The sequence below is a fragment of the Alosa alosa genome, chromosome 14 (assembly GCF_017589495.1).
Source record: "Alosa alosa isolate M-15738 ecotype Scorff River chromosome 14, AALO_Geno_1.1, whole genome shotgun sequence".
Classification (NCBI taxonomy): Eukaryota; Metazoa; Chordata; class Actinopteri; order Clupeiformes; family Clupeidae; genus Alosa; species Alosa alosa.
This window is the reverse complement of record NC_063202.1, coordinates 1794990-1818635: the sequence shown is the minus strand read 5'-3', so window position 1 is coordinate 1818635 and position 23646 is coordinate 1794990. Positions and strand designations below refer to the sequence as shown.

The 23646-nt window shown below is 43.5% G+C and overlaps 3 protein-coding genes across 5 annotated transcripts in view; 1 reads left to right on the top strand and 2 right to left on the bottom strand.

Moving 5' to 3' along the window:
- Positions 1 to 6220, top strand: tk2 (thymidine kinase 2). Of its 2 annotated transcripts, none has more exons than XM_048262710.1 (10): positions 1 to 242; positions 755 to 792; positions 1116 to 1190; positions 1318 to 1371; positions 3005 to 3094; positions 3431 to 3504; positions 3961 to 4049; positions 4380 to 4459; positions 5210 to 5290; positions 5452 to 6220. In XM_048262710.1, exons 1-10 carry the CDS (start codon positions 71 to 73, stop codon positions 5536 to 5538), a joined length of 840 nt encoding a protein of 279 aa, XP_048118667.1. In that variant the 5' UTR covers positions 1 to 70; the 3' UTR covers positions 5539 to 6220. The 2 variants fall into 2 exon arrangements, with proteins under 2 accessions (XP_048118667.1, XP_048118669.1); XM_048262712.1 differs by having other exon boundaries at positions 105 to 242; positions 690 to 792.
- Positions 6221 to 6314: 94 nt separating this feature from the next.
- On the bottom strand, positions 6315 to 9728 carry si:ch211-189a15.5. Its single transcript, XM_048262709.1, has 2 exons — positions 8895 to 9728; positions 6315 to 8575 (listed from the first exon to the last, which is right to left on the bottom strand). The coding sequence occupies exons 1-2, from the start codon at positions 9231 to 9233 to the stop codon at positions 7070 to 7072; spliced, it is 1845 nt and encodes a 614-aa protein (XP_048118666.1). The 5' UTR covers positions 9234 to 9728; the 3' UTR covers positions 6315 to 7069.
- Positions 9729 to 11953: 2225 nt separating this feature from the next.
- The window catches only part of bean1 (brain expressed, associated with NEDD4, 1), a 65704-nt gene continuing 54011 nt past the window's right edge, over positions 11954 to 23646 (bottom strand). For both annotated transcript variants that reach the window (XM_048262689.1, XM_048262690.1), the window contains exon 6: positions 11954 to 15598. In XM_048262689.1, coding sequence (XP_048118646.1) covers positions 15199 to 15598 — 400 coding nt within the window. In that variant the 3' untranslated portion in view covers positions 11954 to 15198. The remainder of the gene's footprint in view (positions 15599 to 23646) is intronic.

The window sequence follows — 23646 nt, the reverse complement described above, 5'->3', positions numbered from 1 at the left end:
GGTCACGTGACAGTTCTTTAACTGAGCATCTATCCATGCGACTCAGGCGGATGTTGGAGAATCTTACGCGATGTTGATAACATTGAAATCCATACACGGATTGTGGAGGAGTTCAACACGAGCATATACTTGTTTTAGTGAACGCATAAACCAGTTTGTTTGCGGAGAATATCACCTTAAATTTCTCGGTGCTGTTTCCGCTCATGCTGGGTTTCATAGTAAAAGCGGAGAGGTTGTGTCAAGTAAGTAGCCTGTCCTATGTCAACGTGACAGTTTCAGAAAAGGGCTGAGTCGATTCAATGTTGCTAGTGCTGAAACGCTGAGTTTACAGTAACAGTGTGTCACTTTAATGCTACAAGATAAGTCGGCACCTGTGTTGAATTTCCGATAGGCCTACTTTAGTGCCACCTGCTCCGACTCGCAAGTCGTGGTTAACGTTGACAACTCACGCAAAGCCTAACATTAGGTGTTAAGCTATCTCTCTCCTAGTTAATTTTAATTTGCACCTCGATGTTTTGTATTTGTTTAGGCCGATTTCTAACCTTGCGATGTCTTTAACTAACGCCGTAGATAGGCTACTGGCAGAGCTGTTAGAGGTTGACTAATAGCCTAGTCATCGTCATAGCTTAGCGCCGCGATGTGTCCAGGCTTATCCCTTCTTCTCTGCTCCTCTTTGCTTCTCGCTATAGCTTGGTGCTGACTGAAGGTGTACCGGAGGGAAAAGGTTGTCTGATAATGTTGTCTCCTTCTCAAGGGAAATTGGTGCGAAATGGGGAGGAGAGGCCTTCAGTGGTAAGCATTATGGTGCTGTCAGCAATGAATGCTAGGTGTCAATAGAATTACATACAGTGATCTGAACTGGTCACGATTAACAAATAATGGTAGGCTACTTGTAATAGCCTATAATTTATTTATTTATTTTTCAAATATAAATGATAACGATGATTCAAACAATGGCGTCATTGCTTTTAGTATAATAACTACTATAGTATTCCATCTACAAATATTGCAGTGATTAAAAATGAATTACTACCACACAAACTAACAAACAAATGTTGGCCTAACCTGTAATATAAACTAACAGGAATCTGTAACTTGCTTTCTCTCTATTTCAGATTTGTATTGAAGGTAACATTGCCAGTGGAAAGACAACATGCTTGGAATACTTCAGCAAAACCAACAATATAGAGGTAGCCTACTCAATCTTTTTTCATTACTGTATGCCATTGTCACTACTTACTTCAGACTTCAGGCATGATTTTTGGTGTGCAATACTTTGGAGTTTTTCTGCATGAATTCTCTGTCTTTATCTGATAGGTACTGACTGAACCAGTTTCGAAATGGAGGAATGTTCGAGGACACAACCCTTTGGTAAGATTTCTCTTTGTCGGCCAAGAATACATGTAAAGCACACATGAAGTTTTTTTTCTTTTGGATCCCACAGGTAGTTTTACTTGGTCGACACACAATCCCTTGGTAGTCAGTCTGCCAAATATACATTCTGAGCGACTGGTCCGGATGAAATTTTGTTAAATTGACTATTTTATTAGATTAGATTCTTTGTTTATTTAACAGACAGTGGACATAATGGCGTTTACAAACAGAAGTTCGGGAGGAGCATGACTGAGTTTGCCACGCCTCCTTCAGTCAGACAGGTTTTTTATTCGCAGTCTGCCTCTACCTGCCGAAGTTGCAGCATCGGTGCCACTCCGCTTGCAAGGAGAGCTACTCCGCGGACCATATCTTTGATTAGAGCAGAGTTGGATGTAGGATCGATTGTCCTTGTTTCGCAAGGAAAGCAGACCTATGCCTAATTTTTCCCCTGTCCCCATCATCTCCCGCCGGCGCGAACTGTGTTCGAGCCCGCGTTTTTCCCCAGCCAGGGTCCCTGGTTCTCCCTCACCCCTCTTTCCCTGAATTGGTGCCACCACCCTATAGGCTGCCGTATCTGCATCTCATCCAAGACCATGTCTACATAAAATAGTAATACAATACAATCTATGTGATGATCACAAAATGTATTTAAGGGAGCATCGCTTTAACTCAATGTCGGCGTTGGCCGTAAGGCAGCTGATACACAGGAGCTGTTGCTCTGTCGCTTATTGCCAAGAGGGCAAGGAAGGAATTTTTCTCCTTTAAATGTTGGAGTTTTTTCACCTTCCTCTGTATCAGCATATTAAAGCCCTTCCCTAGCTGACCAAGGGAGCACCTGTGTGTAGCTCTGCTGTTCCTCGGAATCCTCTGTAATGTGTTGCTGCTCATCGCTTCTCTTGCCATTATAGCTACAGCAGCCTATTTTAATTGCGTAGGCCTTACTAGCCTACTAAACCTTGGGGTGCATTAGATGTTGAACTTCACAACCGCGTGTTTGGGCTGTCATTTTCAACATCTACTCTCTCCTGCAGCCCTATACAATTTGGTTAATTATTTTTCCGTCGCATGGAAAGATCCCCCCTCCAGACTACGGACGCTCCATAACTTGCTTCTGGTTTCAAACGCAGCTCAACACTGTTCTAACACAAATCGGAATCCCAGCAGGCCGTTACTCAGTATTTTATGGTGCAGCCACCAACGCGGCAAATAACAGCCTGTCCGATCAAGCGCTCAAAACTCTCGGCCCGTGGTCCTCCGACGCCTAACACTCTTATGTCAGATCAAGTCTCTCTGATCTGAGGGAATTGGCGCACCTTGCGCTCTCCCTTCGAATTTGTTCGCGTGGTCCTTGCTATAGGGTCTCATCTTTAACGCATTTTTTGGGGTGTATTGCGGAATCCTGCACGACTCCTGCCTGTGCAGTTGACTCCTGCACGATCCCGCAAATCACTTCAGGACCCTGGCCAGAGACTTCGCCAAACATGCTTTTCTATTATGCTATTATATCTGTTTGCAAATTACGGAATGTGAACTAGTGAAACATAGATTTTGATTGGTTTGCTAGTCCTCATTATTAGCCTAGTTTCATTTTTGCATGTGTTGATAACTGCACCGCCATTTTATCTCCAAGGGCTTGATGTATCAGGACCCAACCAGATGGGGCATCACCCTGCAGACATACGTGCAGCTCACCATGCTGGACAGGCATCTGTCACAAATAGTAAGTAACAGTTGTAGCTCCGTTTATGCTTATTCTAATGGGGCAGAATAAACACACAGGTATCAGGCTGCCAAATAGTCACAGGATAATGAAGGATACTAAATATTTTGTCAACCTGAAAATGTATGTAATTTGCTAAATTTAATTTGCTGAATGTTTGTGTTTCACATGGTGGACAGTGAAGGATGTGGATTTGGATGTGGTGTGTGTTGGAGTGTGTGTCTGTGAGGCATATGAGGAGGAGGAGGAGGAGGAGGAGGATGGAGGAGAGTGTCCCAGATTCTTGGTTTGTTATATAACCTCACAGTTATTTCTTTTAAATCTCACTCTTTGCAGTCTGCACCCATAAGGATGATGGAAAGATCCATATTCAGTGCCAAGTACATATTTGTGGAAAACCTATACCGAAGGTACAGTTAATATCAGACCACAGGTCTCTAATATTACAGATGATTAGATGATTACATTATTATTGTGGTAATTTTATATGAACATATACAATTGCTTAATCATGCCATAGCTGGTTTTAAATCTACCTTGGACGGTTACGATTTTATAACCCAGTTCTCAAAGGAGAACGTGAAATAGATTGTTACTTCACAACCTGAGTGGTTGGTGACTGTTGTGTTGAGCTCTATGTGTTCCAAACCACCTCCGCAAGTGGTTTCAGTGATCAGATCACAATGCGTCTTGTTGGTTGTTTATGCTTGTATTTACAACTGACCACTTGTGATCCGATTCTCCAAAAAGCATTTTTCAAAACAAATGTAAATGGAGTGATATAATTACCATCACACCCACATTTATGCACCCAATAACTGTCAATTAATAAATTTCAATCTCAATATGGATACCTGTTGTGCCAGTGGGAAGATGCCAGAGGTGGATTTTGCAGTCCTCAGTGAGTGGTTTGAGTGGATCACAACGAACATCTCTCTTCCCGTCGACTTAATAGGTAATGCAAGGTATTTCCAACATTACCATAGAAATGATGGTTGAAGTGTGAACAGAAAGTAGGGGAGTCTCAGAGGAGATTGAGGAGCGTTTGATGCTGAAGGCTGTTTTACAGTGAAGTGGAAGTGTGTAACGTGGGCTCATGGGAGTATTCGAGAGCCTACTTTGCTTAGTTGATGATTAACTGGGGATTTCTTTGACACTTCAGGGCTGCTCTTTCCAAACAGATTCACTAACACATTAACAAACACGTTTGATGTCAGTGCGCAGTCATCAGAGTAATGCGAACAGTAGATTATTGACCTTCTAACTTGTCGCTATCCTATTGTAGTGTACTTGCAGACCACACCAGAGACCTGCTATGAGAGACTCAGGCAGAGGTGCAGAGAAGAGGAGAAGGTCATTCCAATGGTAACTATGTTTCCCTCCCTGCTCTTCCCTCCCTAAGATGGATGTCCAGTATCATCTAGGCAGTTTTATTTAATGATTGTGTACTAAAGCATTCCATGTTGTTTTAAAAACTTTACCGACACATTCTTTCAAAGATGCTGTGGTCACAGCATATAACCTGATTCAGATTTTATTTGTCACATACATACAATGCAGTGAAATGTTACAGTTGGCTCCATGCCAAGCAAAAACACACAAACTGACACAGAACAACTTACCAAAAATAGTGACAGACAAGAAACAATACATTCCAGATGTCAGGGGGTTATTGCAGATGGGGAAGAAGTGATATTCTCTACAGGGGAACAGTGGTACACACAATAAAAAGTGCTTAAACAGAAACTCTTCCTGAGTCTCTCAGTCCTTGCAGCCAGTGTACAATGTCTGCTTCCTGAGCGAACAGACCATAGTCTGGGTGGCTGGGGTCTTTAAGGATTTTGGTGGTGTTTCCATACCAAGTGGTGATGCACCCAGTCAGGATGCTCTCAATGGTGCTGGAGTAGAAGCTCTCTAGGACTGTTTTGGATGCTTTGAATTTCAGCCTCCTTAGATGGTACAGTCTCTGCCTGGCCTTCCTTACCACGGTGTCCAGATGGGTAGACCATGTCAGATCTTCGGTGATCTGGACACCGAGGTATTTGAATGTGTCCACCCTCTACAGGAAGTGCCTTAGTAGTTCTGACTGCCTTTATTTCTATTGTTTAAATGAAGGAATACCTGGAGTCCATCCACCAGCTATATGAAGACTGGTTAATAAAACAAACCTCATTTAAAGTACCTGCCCCGGTTCTTGTGAGTACCTCCCTTGTGTTATTTCTTTCAAATCAAATACCATGACACAAAAGGAGTTGCTGTTTTGGCCGCCTTGATTATTGCTTATCAGTGCAACATGGTAATAAACCATGGAAATAAGATATTCCTCATATTCCTCATGGTGCCTTGTGGTTTAACAGGTCATCCCAGCTGACCATGACATACAGCAGATGCTGCAGCAGTATGAGGAGAACAAGGAGAGGATTTTAGCAGCACAGAGGACGTGATTCCAGCAGTGGCACATGAGATGCAAGGGGTGTCGTCTTCATGGGTCATCTGAAGGCATGATGCACTGGTGGTTACGGTTCCTGTTCTTTGCTTTGATCTTGTACATTTTCTGTGCTTCTGCTGTGCAGAATCGTCTCAATCAAATGTGCTGGACACGAGCTGGACCGACAAGACCGTAAACCTCAAGGATCCACTCTCAGCAACACAGATTCTAAGTCCATTCCTTGTAAAAGGATGGTGCAAAGTGTGCTTTCTTCTTACAAAACTAGACATGACCAGGTGATCATTTTATGGCTAAACGTCTGCATTAGTAGTGTGTCATAGCTCTGCTCTGGCAGTGGATCCTACCTGGCTACATGCTCAGATATAGTTTAAGTTTTAGATTGTGTTCACTCACTGCTCAGTAGGACAGCTAGTGCAGCATTCCTGATTACTGTGAATATGACTTCCCAGATATCATTGTTTACAACATACAAAAGATGTCTGATAGTGTCTCTGTTGTCAAGGAACCCTGGTGACATCAGTTGTTACCGTTTTTCTTTTTCTCTAAGCTTGTTCTGATGTGCACTTGTTATTGAAGGACCAACAGACACTGGGCACACGTCAAGGTCAAATATCCACCTATTATTGTTATTTAAGGTAAATGTAATTTATTCACAATAAAATTGTGTCAAGTTTTAATGTGGTCTTAGGCTTCTATTACCATCATATTCTTAACTGTTTATTATCAATTGCTTTTTTTTAGATGGAGAGTTGTAATAACAGTGTATGACCATACCTTACAGACACCACAAAAAGCATCAATTTTATTAGCAAAAATGTCCTCTCACAATCAGCTAATAACAGCACAATACTCTTTCATTCAATACATTAATCATTAATAGAAAGACAATAAGTGCATATTTTGGCTTCAAATGAAGTAAGGCACATTCAGAAGCTTGTATCCCTCGCAGTCATAAGTTTAACACAATATACACAATACAGTGCTGACTGGAGGTAACAGGAGAAAAAAAATACTTTCACCTGAGAAACATTTCAAGATTTTTTTTAAGGACATGATAATGGTCCTTAAGTGACCCTCACACATGGAGTGGTTTAAAAGCAGGATGGCAACAACTGATTTAAGCACACTATTAATTAGGCTATACTTCTTTGATGTTGGATGAACGCCAACTATTTCTGGCTCGTGGACAGTCACATCAGGTATGGCGGCGTATGAGCAGCCTAAACGGCTTGACATTTCTCTACAAGTCATTTTCTCTACATTTTGCTGTGTTTAAGTAGGTGATTCCCTTGGCAGCCTGCCACAGGACAGAAATACACTGGCCTGATTAACACAGGCTGGCAGGGTGGCTTTCTGGCAAGACCGGTTTCATGAGGGGGTCGGTCATAGTGCATGTCAAATGGACCTCGCTATGATGGCAGGAAACACCGAGATGTGGGTGGAAGGAGTGCGAAAGTTTTCTACCCACTTCCTACAATCTATAGCAAACGATTGGCCATTCAGCCTGTCTGTCAGTGAGTCTGATGTCACTTCCTCTCGTGCTCCACCAGGACGTACGTCTGCAGGATGTCATCTTCTGGCTGTTGGCCAGATGCCCTGCCCTCCACGCCTGCTGCACCCAGAGGAGCAGGCGCAGCAGCAGCAGCAACAGTGGCTGGCAGATGTCCAGCTGGAGGCTCCACAGGTGGGCCACACATCCCCAGATGCCCAGCTGGAGGCTCCAGGGGTGGGCCACACATCCCCAGGGGGCTTGGGGGCTTGTAGAAGGAGCTGGGGGGCTCTTTGATGGTGTCCTCGCCCAGCTGCAGCCCGTGGTGGACCACATGAAGGCCGGGGTGGCTGTTACAACCAGTGATGCTGCAGACAGGGAGGGGGGACGGGGTACACAGGATAGGCTGGTGGCTGTTATCCCGGGGTGATCCAGGAGGGGGCGCTGTAGCGGCAGCAGCAGCAGCAGGCCGGTGGTGATCATGGCAGCCAGTGCAGGAAGACTGACCCTGTGCCGTCTCCTCGATGGGGTACTTCAGCTCCTCCCCGCACAGTTGCCTCAATCTGTTGCTCAGCTCCTCCAGATCAAGGGTGTTTATAGGTGTGCCCTCCTGGCCTGGCCTGGACACTGCGCTCTGCACGGCTGTGTCGCGGTACTGGATCATAGAGGCCGGGCCCGAGCTGACCATTAGAGGCTGGGGCTCCAGGATGACCTCCGGGAGGCTGGGTTTGGGCTGGGGCTTGATTGGGGCGCTGGAGGCGGCTGCCGCCTGACTCTCTGTGTGGAGGGAGAAGGACTGAGGGCTGCTTAGGTCGCTGGCGTGGGTGTGGGCGTAATTCCTCATTGGCATAATGTCGCCGTCGTCCCCCAACCTCCCGCGGACCTTGGTGCCAGGCGTTGGGTACGAGCCTCCCCGGTTCTTTCGGAAAACCGGATTCTTGCGGATGGCCAGGTCGGGGTAGTTCGTCTGCATCTCAATCATGGAGCGGTCGTCGAGCATTGAGGAGCCGGTGCGGTGTCTCCCTGAAGACTCAGGGCCAGCTGCGGCACCTGACCCCTCGGCGTCCAGCGGAAGAGGCGCGTGTCTCTCTGGCTCTTCCGTTGGCCTGACCGATCCCTCAGGCTGCTCCTCCTGTTCCTGAGCAACCACTGAAGGCTCAGCCAGCGAGAACACATCAGGTTGGTCTACAGCGTCCACCTCCAAGCTGCCGCTGTCCTTCACTGCCCTTGAGCTCTCGTTCCTGGGCTCGTTCTCTGCAGTACCACGGCTCTCCCAGTGGTTCAGGGGCCCAGCCCTCCTCTGGAAGATCTCCAGGCACTCAGCGTGGGCCCTCTGTCCCATGATCTCCAGCAGGTATTCACACTCCACCCTTGCCAGGAAGAGCTCGAAGCCCATAGCCTTAGCCTGGTCATGGTCTGCATCCGCGGTGAGACGATACTCGGTGTCTGACTCGGGTCGGTATCCAATACTTTCAAGAATGCCACTCACAATATTCTTGGGGAACACTGGCTGAATGCAGTAGACAAAAGGGCCTGTAAAGGTCTGAGAGAGAGGGTATGGGTGAGTGTGTGTGTGTGTGTGAAGCCTACAATACTCTAGCATATACAGTATACCTCTGTACATGTTAAAAGAGCACAATGAAGTTATGTAGACTGCCCCTGTTTGTTATTTAGCTGAGAGAGACCACAGTTCACAACTAGTTTCACTTCCCCATGACAGATAACCCCACACGTGAAATGCTAATTGTGGGGGTAATAAAACAAGACAATCAATGTTACCAATCGGACAGGTCTATACTAGAGTGACATAGCTTAAAAGGGCATTTTTGAGAATGTAAAAAAGGATAACTTGATAAGTTTACCTTGATGGTCTTTATTTCCTTCTTCCACGGGAACAGGAACAGGTTGACACAGAGCGTTTCCAGCAATTCAGCGGCCTTTATGAACACATTAAATACACTTCTACAATCTTTTACCCCGAGTCTGACGCACTCGAACGCGGTGTGATAGAAGTCAAAGGTTGTGAATCTTTCCACTGGGTCCGTCTCTGACAGCAATACATGCCTAGCCTTTTCTGTCACCTGTCGGTCTTTACACACTTTCACGTTACCATGTTGCCAAACCTGATCGTAGTACATTAAGTAATCATCTAAGACCTCTTTCCGTTCATTTGGCGTTTGATCACCAATGCTGTTGGTCATGATTGTAACATACACACGGTTCGAACAGACGTACAGCTTACCGCATGAACAATTAACTAGGAAGCGAAACCAAGCAGTGCGCAAATGGAAGCAATTCGCGTTTGCGATTGATCATGCAGGTAGGATAAGGCGAAGGCGGAAGCGGCTGAATGTCTGACGCCACGGCATTGCCAAACAAAATAGAAATACAATAACATATAGGTCGAAGGTTCAATCAGTCAGCACTAATGTGCAAATAGGTCCAATGTAAAAAACCAAAAGGGTGCCCTCAGCCTCAGTCGACTTTTGGTTGTATCCTCCTCCTTCCCCTGATTCCTTCACGGCAAACAATCACAAATAGCCAAATCCTCATCTTCATACATTTTAAAACACTAAACAAATAGCACAATCATGAACTAAACCATGCAGTGGCATCATGCGGGCGCTAAACGCGTGACGGTTCCTATTTTTTGGAAAACGGCACAGGCCAGTATATACTCGGAACCAGTGTTATTGTCTGACGGTCCCAGCTGGCGCTGATGTAACACTGACGCCTAGTGGATACAGTGCAAATTGCGTGTAAAATCCTTTTAAAGGAATGCTCTTTTTGTCCTTTAGATGGCGACTTCTAGCAGGGAATCATCAGCCAGCAGGGCTCTAGTACCTTGCCCTTCTTACACGGCCTTTTACCGTACACTTTTAACTTGAAAATAGCTGCAAATGCTTTGGCACATCCATGCAAATGGTTGTGTATTGTCTTATAGTATAAATTACTTAATGTTGAAAAATGTCTGTAATCAAACAGGGACTGATTTCCTACAAGGAGTATTATAAAATAAATAAATAAATACATAAATAAATAGATAGCAATACAAATCTTTCAGCCACAATACTGTACTGAAATAATCTATAAGACATCTAAATATTTTTTAAAAATTCCCCTGGGTCTCAGGAATGTCAGCAATATTAGGTAGATAAATACATAAACAGTTTTCATTGTTTTGAGGTCTTATTGAGTGTTGGCCAAGCATTCTTTGGTAAATGTGAAAAGATGTCTTGTAAACACATTAACAGCAGTGAAGAGGCTTTCACTGAGAATAAATAAGTACTCAAGCCCTTTCAATGAATGGAAGTTGGCAGTTTTCCTTGCGGGCCAAGTTCCATTCAACATAGACACAATATCCACAGAACAATGACAGAAAACATACGGATGTCCTGTCTGTCAGTGACCAGTAGGTTACATGGCTGAGGAATGTCTATACTAATACGGATTAATTGTGTTCCTGACATACAACTGTTTTGTATGCTGAGTTATAGAGCCAGTGCTCGCTCAGCTCATTGCCCTTTTACATTCTGGCAAAAGCTCTCTTTAAAGAATAAGTCAACAAAGCTTAAACTGCAATACAATTATGTATTGCTTGCGTATAAATTGTACCTGTCTTGGTCCTGACCTACTGCAACATGCCCCCCCCCCTTCTTTACTTATATTCATCACCCCTCTATCAGACTCCTTCCCACAATCCTGTCTCATTGGAGATAGGATTCCCACTTGCTACACACACTCACACACACACACACAGCTGAATGTATATTGGGACTGAATGTACAATAACGTTGGTATAGTGAAAGAAAGTAATGCTGTAGCAGAATGTCAATGACAAACACACACACACACACACACACACACTCACTCACTCACTCTCTCACTCTCTCTCTCATTCTCCCTCTCTCTCTCTGTCTTCCTCAATCTTTAATAGTCTGCAGGCCCTCACCTGTTGTGGAAGTGATTGATGCCTCTTGTCTCAGTAAACAGGCCTTATTTACAATTCTGGCATCCAAAATAACATAGAGAGAAGTGTAGTCATAAACCATGCATATTGATAGCTGTACACACACACACACACACACTCACACACATTTGTGTGAGGACTACTTTTGAGAATTACTAAAGCCAAATTACATTAGCATCTTGGCTATAACTGATTAAGCAACAAGCAAGAGTTTCCATTTCTTCCTCACAGAGAGTCTGTGTGCTGTGTGCTGAGAGAGAGAATAAGAGTGGTGTGTGTGTGTGTGTGTGTGTGGTAGTGGTGGTGGTGGGTAACAAGGGCTCGAGCCATCTGCTCCTGCTGATCTCTCTAAACATATACACCCACTTTCACACACACACACACACACACACACGCACACACACACACACACAGAAACACTCATTCATACAATTACACACAAATCTGCAAACACACACACACATGCACCGACACACGTATGTATGCACCCACCCACACACACAGGACTGCTAACACACACACACACGTTACCTCAAACAGACAGCAGGGGGAGAGATGTCAACATCAGCCTGAGCCTGAGTAACCTTGCTGTAACAGTGGGGATAGCATGAAGGTAATGGAGTCCATCTGGAGGACTTCACCTTCCAGTCTGTGCAGGTAAATAAGCCTCTGCTCTAGTCCACATGCATCTCCCTCTCCAGCTGCCTCAAGTTCACTAGACCTGATAGCACACAGAGGTGCAGTGCAGTCCTGTTGCCTGCTGCTTTTAAACAACACATGGTGCCAGTCAAACTGAAGTTAATTGGTTTGTGTGTATGATGTTACTAATACTACTCAAATGAAATGGCTTCACTCTACTTAACCACATGGGGCAACATCTGCCAGATGGCTGAAGTAATATGCAGCACATTAAAATACATCAAAAAACTGTATCAATAAGATGGACCATAGTAATAGTAACAATTTTATTTATTGTTCAGAATATAGGAAAGGAATGAAAGCTCTAATACAAAACATGAAACGTGTGTATGACTGCATCGAAACATAAACTAGAGTCAGTATCACTTGAGACAGGTGACGAGTTTACAATGGGCATACATACAGCATAATTCACATCAGTTCAGCTTGGGCTCAAACACCCAAAGTGCTACAGTACTATCAAGGAATGAGAACAGCCAACACACTGTAATGAAACAAACTAGACTTGACTTCCATAGTTGTGAAACAGTGTACTAGTGCCCCACCCACACGACCAGACTTAGATTGGCTTAAAATGTGTGGTGTGCAGAGCTCATGGTATTCGTGACTAACTTTTTTATGTGACCAAAATTAATTTATATCAGTGAAGTACCACTTTGTGAACTGGTATAACTAGATATTACACAAACTATTGCCTGTAGAGGCCAACAGGTTACAATTGACGTTTCTGTGCACATCCTGCAGAAGAGCTGAGTTTCGAAGGGAACTGGCTCACCCTAGACACCATGTGGTGTAGATAATCAACACAAAAGACAGGTGAGAGTGTTTGATGTCAATTTCTTGCAGCTGTATCTGGAGATAGGCCTACTGTGTTGTTGTGTGTCGTGTGAGTCAACGTTATCCTTTCCAAAACTGTCTGTCATGGGGGTTATGAATGAATCACATATTCTGTTGTGGATTTGAATATAAGGGTAATTGATGGTAATAGGCAGGGTATGGATATAAAGACTATGCTGTTGTGGAATTGAATATAAGGGTATTGATGGTAATAGGCTGGGTATGGGCCGAAGGACTGAGATACAATATCCTTGCTCCCAGTCTCTTATGTAATGCCAACGTGAGGCAGTTTTTGGCTGAATTTCAGTCAGATTTAAATATTATCCTTCTCAACAGGAGGTGCAGGATTTACCTGTTATGGAATGGTGTGAGCCAGCATTCACATGCACATAGATTATAAGGATGAAATAGATTTTTTTTTGTTTGTCGAAAGGGATACTTTTCAAGTGCTACAGGGAAGAATCAGTGGTACATGTTGCCTACTGCACTTCACATATAAAAACCACAGAGCTTGTCTTTAAACAAACAAACAAAAAAACAAACAAAAAATACATTGTCTCGTAAACAGCTACACACATTATTCAAGCTATACTAAATAAATAATCCTAGCCCATTTAATATTCATATCTGTTTACAGTCTTTTTTTCTCACTATACCAGCGATGCAATCATGCGTCAAATTTGTTTATAAAAAATCCTGCGAGGATTAATGCTTGCTGTGAGGACTAGCTCTGAGCGAGAGGTTGCACACTGAGGTACCACTGGTGGCGAACAGCTTGTGTGTCAGTATTAAACATTAACACGTCTATGGATTTCATTTTAAAGTCGTGGGGGTGGGAAGAAAAAATTGATTAGCTTCCACAGAGGTCTTACAGGAACAAGGCCATACACATATAAATGAAGAAAAATAAATACATATAGCACATACACAAATTGCATTCAGTTAAAGTTAGGGTACACATCTAAACAGTGCTCACAATTCTAACAGTCGTAATGCTTTTAAACAGGCACTATGTACAGTCATTGCTCTGCGGAATCACTGGAAGTTATCACCTTGATGTTAATCGCTGCCTATGCATGTGCTCTTCTGCATGTCAACACTGTGTGGTTTCATGAAACTAAAGCAAGTTCTGGAAGCTTAGTTGAACAATAAGAGAGTTCCAGCATACAGATGAGTGAGTCCATGAAATTGAATAATCGTATACATTTAAATAATACACATGTTGCTGTGGCTTTGTGACACAAGAAACAAGTAATAAAATACAACTATAAATATAAGACATCTCATAGCAAAGACATTGGTGGTAAAGTGAAGATGGAGTGATATTTGTTTGTACTTTGGGTGTGAAGATAACTCAATGTAAATTTCTTATTAATGTAATTATTTAATCGTCCTTTGGTTGAGAGATGCGACGGCTGAAGCCCTTAGCACCAATTATGGTAAAGGTTATTAGAAGCCTGTCATCCATGGCTAGTTAGGTTCAGTATTTAATTGCTACCAAAGACGTGCACCATATCACTGGCAGCTGTCACTACCACTGTCCTTTACAGGTCGGAAAGGAACAGTCAGACAAAAATACATACTTTTATGATGCCTCAAAAATACATAAATACATATGAGTAAAACATACAAACAAAAATATTCACAGTGATTGTGTTTTGACTGAAATGGTGGCCACACATAGATATCAATTGAGCTTAAATAAGGACTGAAGCATTGAAAATTATTTACTTTGCCTAAAAAGTGTTACAAGGAAAAATATACAAAATATAAATATATATATATATAAAAGTTATTCAAAGAATAAAACCATGAATAAAGAAATCCAAAAGTACCTCTATAAATGTGTTATCTTAAAAAATAAACCTTGCTTTCTGTTAAAACATTGGCAGGCAGACAAAAACTACACATACAAATGTCTACAAAGCAAGACAAAGTGAGGATACTTTCTAATTTGTGTAGCTTTGTGGAGTCTCTTTGTGGAGTCTGTTATTTACGTTATGGATGTAGATTAGTGTGGAGTTGTGGACCTGATACAATACACAAATACTGATATACAGTACATATCTGTGTGGGAATTTGGGCATGAGTTGAGCCTTTTAGGGCCTATGTGGCTCATCAGATCAAATCACTGTGAGTAAATCCAAACGACTACAGTTGGAAAGTTAAGCTGTTTAAACACACCCACATGGACAATCTCTCTCTCTCTCTTACACACACACACACACATTCACTGGCACACACACACATACTCCAACACGCATAGACACGTACACACAGAAGACAATAGAGGTTAGGCTGCATGACAATGGACATCCAGTGAAGTCTCAAGTGTCCTCCGTTATATACCCCTCCAGCGTGGCCCACAGGATTTTGCTGTCCTGCAGTGCCCCCGGTGGCAGGGAGGGGATGTGAAGCGATGGCAGCCTTCCATTGGGCTCAATGGAATCCAAAGGTCTAGAGTGCGGTGGTGGGCCAGGTTTGGCTTGTGAGGGGTAAAGACTCAGTTTCACTCTGCTACAGTTTATTGCTGTGCTCTGCAATGTTCTGCAGTACCCTCTACGAACACTAGTGGGTGCTGTTTCAGCAAGAGAGAGTGAAGCTACACAGAGGACCCGACACAAGGGGAAGGTAGGATTCTACAGCGGGGTGGGGTTATTCTAGAGGATTCGGTGTGACACTGCGTGCTGTGGGCTGCTGCTGCTCGCCTCCGCTGTGTGCTTCAGCAGATCCATGGGCATCAGGGGGATGGTCCGGTTCTGACCGGGCCCGCCGCCCACCACCGCCTCATACGCCGGCGCCTCCTCCAGCGGCAGCGCCGACAGGGAGATGGAGGCGATTGGCTGCCGCCGCAGCTCACACAGTCTGATTGGGTACTGGGAGGCTCCGCCCACAGCCACCCAGGAGGCCCCACCGGTGGACGGCTCGCCCATCTCCAGGTAGGTGTGGAGGTCCGGCTGGTCCTCTCGGCCTTGGCACGGGTCCATCAGAGAGTACGGAGGGGGGTCGTCGGTGGGGACATAGATCTGCGTTGCACCCGGTCCCACACATTCATCATAACTATAAGCAGACACAGACAAACAATATTTGAATTAGGATCAGCAAGGACAACACAAAACTAGCTCTGCAGAGCTATAACACAAAAGGTGAGGCTTTCTGCGACTCTGACTCTGTTACTGTATCAAATCCTGCTAGCAGAGACACTCCTGAGAGTTTTTACGTTTGTCCATGTGCTCGCTTAATAGAACAACACAAAAAAAACAGCAACAACTATTAATCCGTTAAAAGTACAAACTGCTCTGCATGCACAAAACAACCAACCAGTGCCACCGGATGGACACACCTCTCTCCTGCCAATCATTACATTACATTACATTACATTACATTACATTACATTACATTTGGCTGACGCTTTTTTAGCCAAAGTGACTTACAACATGGTAAACAGTTTAAGTTTTAAAGCAATTCTCAACAATTTTAGGACAATTTAAAAAACGGTAGAGTACAGTAAGAATAAGTGCATCAGTGAGTGCTGTTTTTAACAGTTACGTGTCAGTTTAAGACGGCTGGTGAGTGCCAGGATCAGCAAGACTTGTTGTAAGTGGTGCTATGAGAGGAGATGTTCTCTGAAGAGCTGGGTCTTCAGGAGTTTTTTGAAGATGGAGAGGGATGTCCCTGCCCTTGTAGGAACTGGCAGTGCGTTCCACCGAGGAACAACAGATGAGAAAAGTTTGGATTGGCCTGAGCGTACCGATGGTAGAGCTAGACGTCGTTCGTCTGAGGAGCGCAGCGGTCTGGAGGTAGCGTATGTCTGTATGAGGGCATTCAAGTAGGTGGGAGCAGAACCGGAGACTACTTTGTAGGCAAGCGTTAGAGCCTTGAATTTGATGCGGGCCGCCATAGGTAGCCAGTGTAGCTGGATGAGCATCGGGGTAACATGTGCCCTTTTGGGTTGGTTGTAGACCAGGCGCGCCACCGCGTTCTGGATCATCTGAAGGGGTTTCACTGCGCAGGCTGGGAGACCTGTCAGGAGGGCGTTGCAGTAGTCGAGTCGTGAGATGACTATTGCCTGAACCAGAAGTTGGGTAGCATCTTGAGTCAAGTAAGTCCTGATTTTCCGTATGTTGTAGAACCTTCCTCTTTCTGTCTGCCCTATCTCTCATTCTTCTCTCTGGCCCGTTTTTCTCCTTCTGTCTCTTTTAACCCCTCCAACTCTCTCTCTCTCTCAGCAGCAGCAGTTGTAGCCGCAAGCGCTCCGACTCCCACGGGTACGCTGGGCTGCGCATGTGGACGCCAGGAGAATGAAATCGCCACGGTAACAGCGCTCGGCTGTAGCTCAGAGAGCTATTTAAATATGTCTATCAAACGCTCACCTGCAAAGGAGAGCAGTAGGGGAGTACATGCTGAGAGAGAGAGAGAGAGAGAGAGAGAGAGAGAGAGAGAGGGAGGGAGAGAGGGAGAGAGGGAGAGAGAGAGGGAGAGAGAAGAGAGAGAAGGAGAGAGAGAGAGAGAGAGAGAGAGAGAGAAGGAGAGAGAGGGAGAGAGAGAAGGAGAGAGAGACAGAGAGAGAGAGGGAGAGAGAAGGAGAGAGGGAGAGAGAGGAGAGAGAGGGGAGGGGGAGAACAATAGAATAATGCAAAAAGGGGAAAAGAGAATAGATAGGAGGCAAATAAAGATGAAGAGATGGATACATAAAAAGAGGGAGAGATGAAGAGATGGATAGGAGTTTGCCGGAGGTTGGTAAATGCTGGAATATAATGGGCCCTCCTTTATGTGTGTGTGTGTGTGTGTATGTGAGTGTGAGAGAGAGAGAGAAAGATTATGTGTGTGTGTGTGTGTGTATGTGAGTGTGAGAGAGAGAGCGAGAGAGAGAGAGAAAGATTATGTGTGTGTGTGTGTGTGTGTGTGTGTGTTTTTATATGGTGGAGTGATTAGGGAGGATAGAGAAACAGAAGCTGGATAATTGAATCTAGAGGAAGACTAACAGCACCAGTCTGTCTGCTGTGGATCCAGGACCCATGCAGCAAAACCTCTGCGTTTAACCTAAAAAGCGTCTCCGTGTGGACAGGCCCTGAGTGTGTGTGTGTGTGTGTGTGTGTGTGTGTGTGAGTGTGAGTGTGTAAGAGTGTGTGTGTGTGTGTGTGGCCCATGAGATCTCAATTAGAGATAGAGTAGGCTGCACGTGTGGGATTCACAACCGAAGCAGCAAGAGGACCATGCCACGAAGGTCAGTTCACACACTTTTCCTACCAGACAAACTCCATGGCCAACATGATGATATGATCATAAAAAAACATGCTCTGCCCGAGCACAATGTGATTTCAGGGGTTATCTCATCCCATAATATGATCTATCCTGGGCTGCTATTGTTGCCATGCACACGAAAGAGATGGGAATGTGAAGAGAGGGGGGAGAATGGGTGTGATCGAGTGTGACACTTCAACTCAAGGCAATGCCCCCTTTTCTCCGTACGATCGCCTCTTTCCACAGCAGGACCCTTGAGGAGTAAATGGCTCAGTTTCACATCACACAGTAAATGGCTCAGTTTCACATCACACAGTAAATGGCTCAGTTTCACATCACACAGTAAATGGCACATCACACAGTAAATGGCTCAGTTTCACATCACACAGTAAATGGCTCAGTTTCACATCACACAGTAAATGGCTCAGTTTCACATCACACAGTAAATGGCTCAGTTTCACATCACACAGTAAATGGCTCAGTTTCACATCACACAGTAAATGGCTCAGTTTCACATCACACAGTAAATGGCTCAGTTTCACATCACACAGTAAATGGCTCAGTTTCACATCACACAGTAAATGGCTCAGTTTCACATCACACAGTAAATGGCTCAGTTTCACATCACACAGTAAATGGCTCAGTTTCACATCACACAGTAAATGGCTCAGTTTCACATCACACAGTAAATGGCTCAGTTTCACATCACACAGTAAATGGCTCAGTTTCACATCACACAGTAAATGGCTCAGTTTCACATCACACAGTAAATGGCTCAGTTTCACATCACACAGTAAATGGCTCAGTTTCACATCACACAGTAAATGGCTCAGTTTCACATCACACAGTAAATGGCTCAGTTTCACATCACACAGTAAATGGCTCAGTTTCACATCACACAGTAAATGGCTCAGTTTCACATCACACAGTAAATGGCTCAGTTTCACATCACACAGTAAATGGCTCAGTTTCACATCACACAGTAAATGGCCTAGTTTCGACATCACACAGTAAATGGCTCTGCTCTCACATCACACAGTAAATGGCTCAGTTTCACATCACACAGTAAATGGCTCAGTTTCACATCACACAGTAAAATGGCTCCAGTTTTCACATCACACAGTAAATGGCTCAGTTTCACATCACACAGTAAATGGCTCAGTTTCACATCACACAGTAAATGGCTCAGTTTCACATCACACAGTAAATGGCTCAGTTTCACATCACACAGTAAATGGCTCAGTTTCACATCACACAGCAAATGGCTCAGTTTCACATCACACAGTAAATGGCCTAGTTTCACATCACACAGTAAATGGCTCAGTTTCACATCACACAGTAAATGGCTCAGTTTCACATCACACAGTAAAATGGCTCCAGTTTTCACATCACACAGTAAATGGCTCAGTTTCACATCACACAGTAAATGGCTCAGTTTCACATCACACAGTAAATGGCTCAGTTTCACATCACACAGTAAATGGCTCAGTTTCACATCACACAGTAAATGGCTCAGTTTCACATCACACAGTAAATGGCTCAGTTTCACATCACACAGTAAATGGCTCAGTTTCACATCACACAGTAAATGGCTCAGTTTCACATCACACAGTAAATGGCTCAGTTTCACATCACACAGTAAATGGCTCAGTTTCACATCACACAGTAAATGGCTCAGTTTCACATCACACAGTAAATGGCTCAGTTTCACATCACACAGTAAATGGCTCAGTTTCACATCACACAGTAAATGGCTCAGTTTCACATCACACAGTAAATGGCTCAGTTTCACATCACACAGTAAATGGCTCAGTTTCACATCACACAGTAAATGGCTCAGTTTCACATCACACAGTAAATGGCTCAGTTTCACATCACACAGTAAATGGCTCAGTTTCACATCACACAGTAAATGGCTCAGTTTCACATCACACAGTAAATGGCTCAGTTTCACATCACACAGTAAATGGCTCAGTTTCACATCACACAGTAAATGGCTCAGTTTCACATCACACAGTAAATGGCTCAGTTTCACATCACACAGTAAATGGCTCAGTTTCACATCACACAGTAAATGGCTCAGTTTCACATCACACAGTAAATGGCTCAGTTTCACATCACACAGTAAATGGCTCAGTTTCACATCACACAGTAAATGGCTCAGTTTCACATCACACAGTAAATGGCTCAGTTTCACATCACACAGTAAATGGCTCAGTTTCACATCACACAGTAAATGGCTCAGTTTCACATCACACAGTAAATGGCTCAGTTTCACATCACACAGTAAATGGCTCAGTTTCACATCACACAGTAAATGGCTCAGTTTCACATCACACAGTAAATGGCTCAGAAATGTCTTTACATGAAAAATTGTCTTTAAAATTGACAAACATCATATGGGTAATTCAAAGCACAAGTCAACCGGGACCAGAAAATAATTTATTTTTCGCCATAGACTGGCGTTCAAAATGTTTTGAAAGATAGGTCCCATGGAGGCAAATGGAAGTGGCGTCACTGGGACACTCTATGGGTGCAGTAATACCAGTTGTTGCTCTAAAATCTTTGGTACTATACTGACATAATCTGATCACAGGTATGCAGTTTTTCACAATAGCTTTGACTGCAACACAGCCAATAATAATCTCAAACTACTATCCATTTTATAAATTGGTTTCTATTCACACCAAACATCAGATATGTCATCACCCTTAGTGTTTACTCTTGGTGGCAACGAAACCTGCCGTGGACAGGATATCTATGGTAATGTGACTGCAATGTGTATGCAATAAAAATGCTTATTTGGGCCTGGTACAAATCCGTCTCTGGTCCTGATTCTGGATGTTGATCTACAGTTAGATAAAAAGACTAGAACCAAGATAAGCAATGCTGGAATGTTACTATCGGTACCAAATATTTCCCACTCTATGTGGACCATGTGATCGGCCATTGACACACACAGATTGTGTCAGTGACCACAGGCAGTAGCCCTCATGGCCTGTCATGTTAAATTAGGACTTCTATTGGCATACAGACACTGATAATTCTTGAGGGATCAAAACAATGTAGTCAAATTACAACTGTCAGTGCACGCCAAAGACTCCATGCCATAGAGAGGCCACTCTACAAAGAGCCTGGAAAGCAGCCGTCCTCTAACGACATACCATAATATAGAGAGTGGATCAACGGGGGAAGGAAAGCGTTTTATTTACATTTTATAGCTACACTCAAAACATTTTACAGCTTCATCCATCACACTGTGCTAGCAACACTCAGATGGGCATGGACTACATATGGATTCAGTGCCATGGTCAAAAATCCTCTCACTAGGAGGCTGGGGAAGAAGCCCTCCATTTGAAGCCCTCCATTTGCCAAGCACTGCACTGCACTTGTCTGAAAAGACAGAAAAGAATAGACTGAGTGCCAAACTGTAATGCCAAAACTACATTACAATAGTAGTCTGACTCCTGGATTTCCTCTTGTCGAGGAATAGATAAGGGACATTAAGTTAATAGTTTCCTGTTGCTTTGTCATAGGCTGACATGATCAAATTGGTTTTATGATTAGCCAGAGTGATAGTGACACTGGGTGCCCGAGCACTTTTGGCAGGAAAGTGGCAGGAGGCGGGCTTTAAGGATGTAATCTGATTTGATGAGCAGTGTGGGCTCAGCACGGTTAATAAAGTCGAGCGGTGTGGTGTGTGTGGTGTGCAGTGCACAAAGACAGACGCACTGAGGCTGACGGTCACTGAGTCAACACTTGAATGAGAATGGAACAATCACAACCCTTTTTTTGCTGCTGCTCAGAATTATTGGATGTTCTGTTTTTGTGGAAATGGAGCCACAGAACTCAAACTAATCCAATAATCCTTTACAGTGGGAACCAATTGCCCCTGTTCACCATCATAGGCTTGCGGTTTGTAGGGTTATGTAAGCATTTGTTAGCAAAACTTATATATATATATACTGCCGCAACAAGTTGCTGTTAGCCTCAAAATGTATTATTATTATTATTTTTATTATTATTATTATTGTTATCTCTGTTATTGTGTTAAATGTTCCAAATGTAAAGCACTTTGAGTTGCATTCTGTGTATGAAAGGTGCTATACAAATAAAGCTTATTATTATTATTATTATTTTTTTTTAAAAAGGTTGATAAATCTCACTCAACAGAACCATGCTTTTTGCCAATTACATTGTAAATGGTGGGCCACGGCGTTGTAGGCCATGGACTATAAAGCCAAAAGTAATACCTCATTCAGGAAGAGTGTCACCTTCCAGTGTGAGATAGTGATCCAATAACGCGCGGAAATAACAAAAAGAAAATGTATCCACAAGACTGTTCTAAGGCACATAAAACGAATAGCAAGGGATCCATGTCATTCCAGTCATGAGTCACAGAAGCTGTTTTTGTTTATTAGCTTCAGTATTCTCGCTAAGGCACTATTGGGAAGTGAATCAGCTAGAATAGGCCTGTTAAAATGAAAATCTCCACACAAACTGGCCTCAACTCAGATCAGTCTCCCATCGGATAAAGTACAAACCTGTGGAACACAGGAAGCAGGCAGGGGGCCATCATGAGCAACAAGGAGGTGCTGAGCTGTTGCATGCTCAGTAATCACACTGAGAAGGACATCAGATGATGATACATGGACCAATTCACAGAGACACACACAGTACAGTTGGTTAAGCCAAGTCAGCAAGAGCTTTCACAACACATTAGCACACACATCTATGTCATGCACACACACACACACACACACACACACACACACACACGCACGCGCACGCAGTAGGGGTGGGCGTTATGGACAAAAAATAATATCTCGATATTTTTTGTGATTTTGATGATAACGATAATTAGTCGATATCCTTTAAAAAATTGTTTTTGTTAAAGTCTGAGTTACTTTACAGCTCATTATTTATGAATAGCATCATTACAATAATAACCAATAACCTAACCTGTGACTTTTTAACCAAATCAACCAATGCATTGTCACTAGGGGTGTAAAGATTAACCGATACGTATCGGTATCCGTTTTTAACGTGTAAGATACGGCTACATCGATACGTGAAGCCCCGTATCGGAAAAAAACTGAAATGAACCGGTCGTTATATCGATTTACTTGTTATGAATCGGTGCACAACCTTTTCTGCTCGCTCAGTAGTCCACAAAACGCTCTCACACAAAGTCTAACCGTATCAAACTTCTACCTGCTAAATTGTAGCATTCTTTACACGAAAAATTATATTAAAAATTCACAGACAACATATGTTCACATTCATGGCAAAATTCAAACGGGACAAGAAAATAATTATTTTCTCACATTCACTTGCATTAACGATTTTTCAATCTAGAGGTCCAGCAAAGGGCGGGACTTACCAGCTCTATTTACGTTCCAAGCAGCGTGTTCATCCCACTTCCGGTTTTGAAACTATACGTGGCACGGAATTGTGGGTAATGCAGTTCGTTTTTGGTTACATTCATTGCCCAAAGTTGTCAAATGACCTCATTACCCATACATCTATTGCAACCATGTGACAACTTGCACTCGGTCGGCTTTTGTTTTTTCGAAATCCAGCGCGAAATTAAGCACTTAGCATTCCTAAACAGCAACGATAGTCTGTAGAGTAGCCTTACCTTTGATGAAGGGATTTCCTTAATGTTAAATAATAATTTAGCCCTTGCTGCTAAAACGATGCATAAATTATTATCCATTGATTTTGTTCATATTCACTCAGACTTGTGGCATTTTAGGTTTCTGCATTAGGTCTACTGTCTACAAAATAAGCCCAGAGAGTTCATTGATTTGTAGGCCTATTTTATTCTTGTAGGGTAGGCTAGGCCTATATGAGAAAAGGCC

Bases quoted from the DNA above. Each gene is read 5' to 3' on its own strand.
- tk2 (XM_048262710.1), top strand. From the start codon at position 71: ATGTTGATAACATTGAAATCCATACACGGATTGTGGAGGAGTTCAACA. The intron at 3,505-3,960 runs GTACAGTTAATA...CTGTTGTGCCAG, and splicing joins GTGGAAAACCTATACCGAAG to TGGGAAGATGCCAGAGGTGG. The intron at 4,050-4,379 runs GTAATGCAAGGT...ATCCTATTGTAG, and splicing joins TCTTCCCGTCGACTTAATAG to TGTACTTGCAGACCACACCA.
- si:ch211-189a15.5 (XM_048262709.1), bottom strand. From the start codon at position 9,233: ATGACCAACAGCATTGGTGATCAAACGCCAAATGAACGGAAAGAGGTC. The intron at 8,576-8,894 runs GTAAACTTATCA...CCTCTCTCTCAG, and splicing joins AGGAAATAAAGACCATCAAG to ACCTTTACAGGCCCTTTTGT.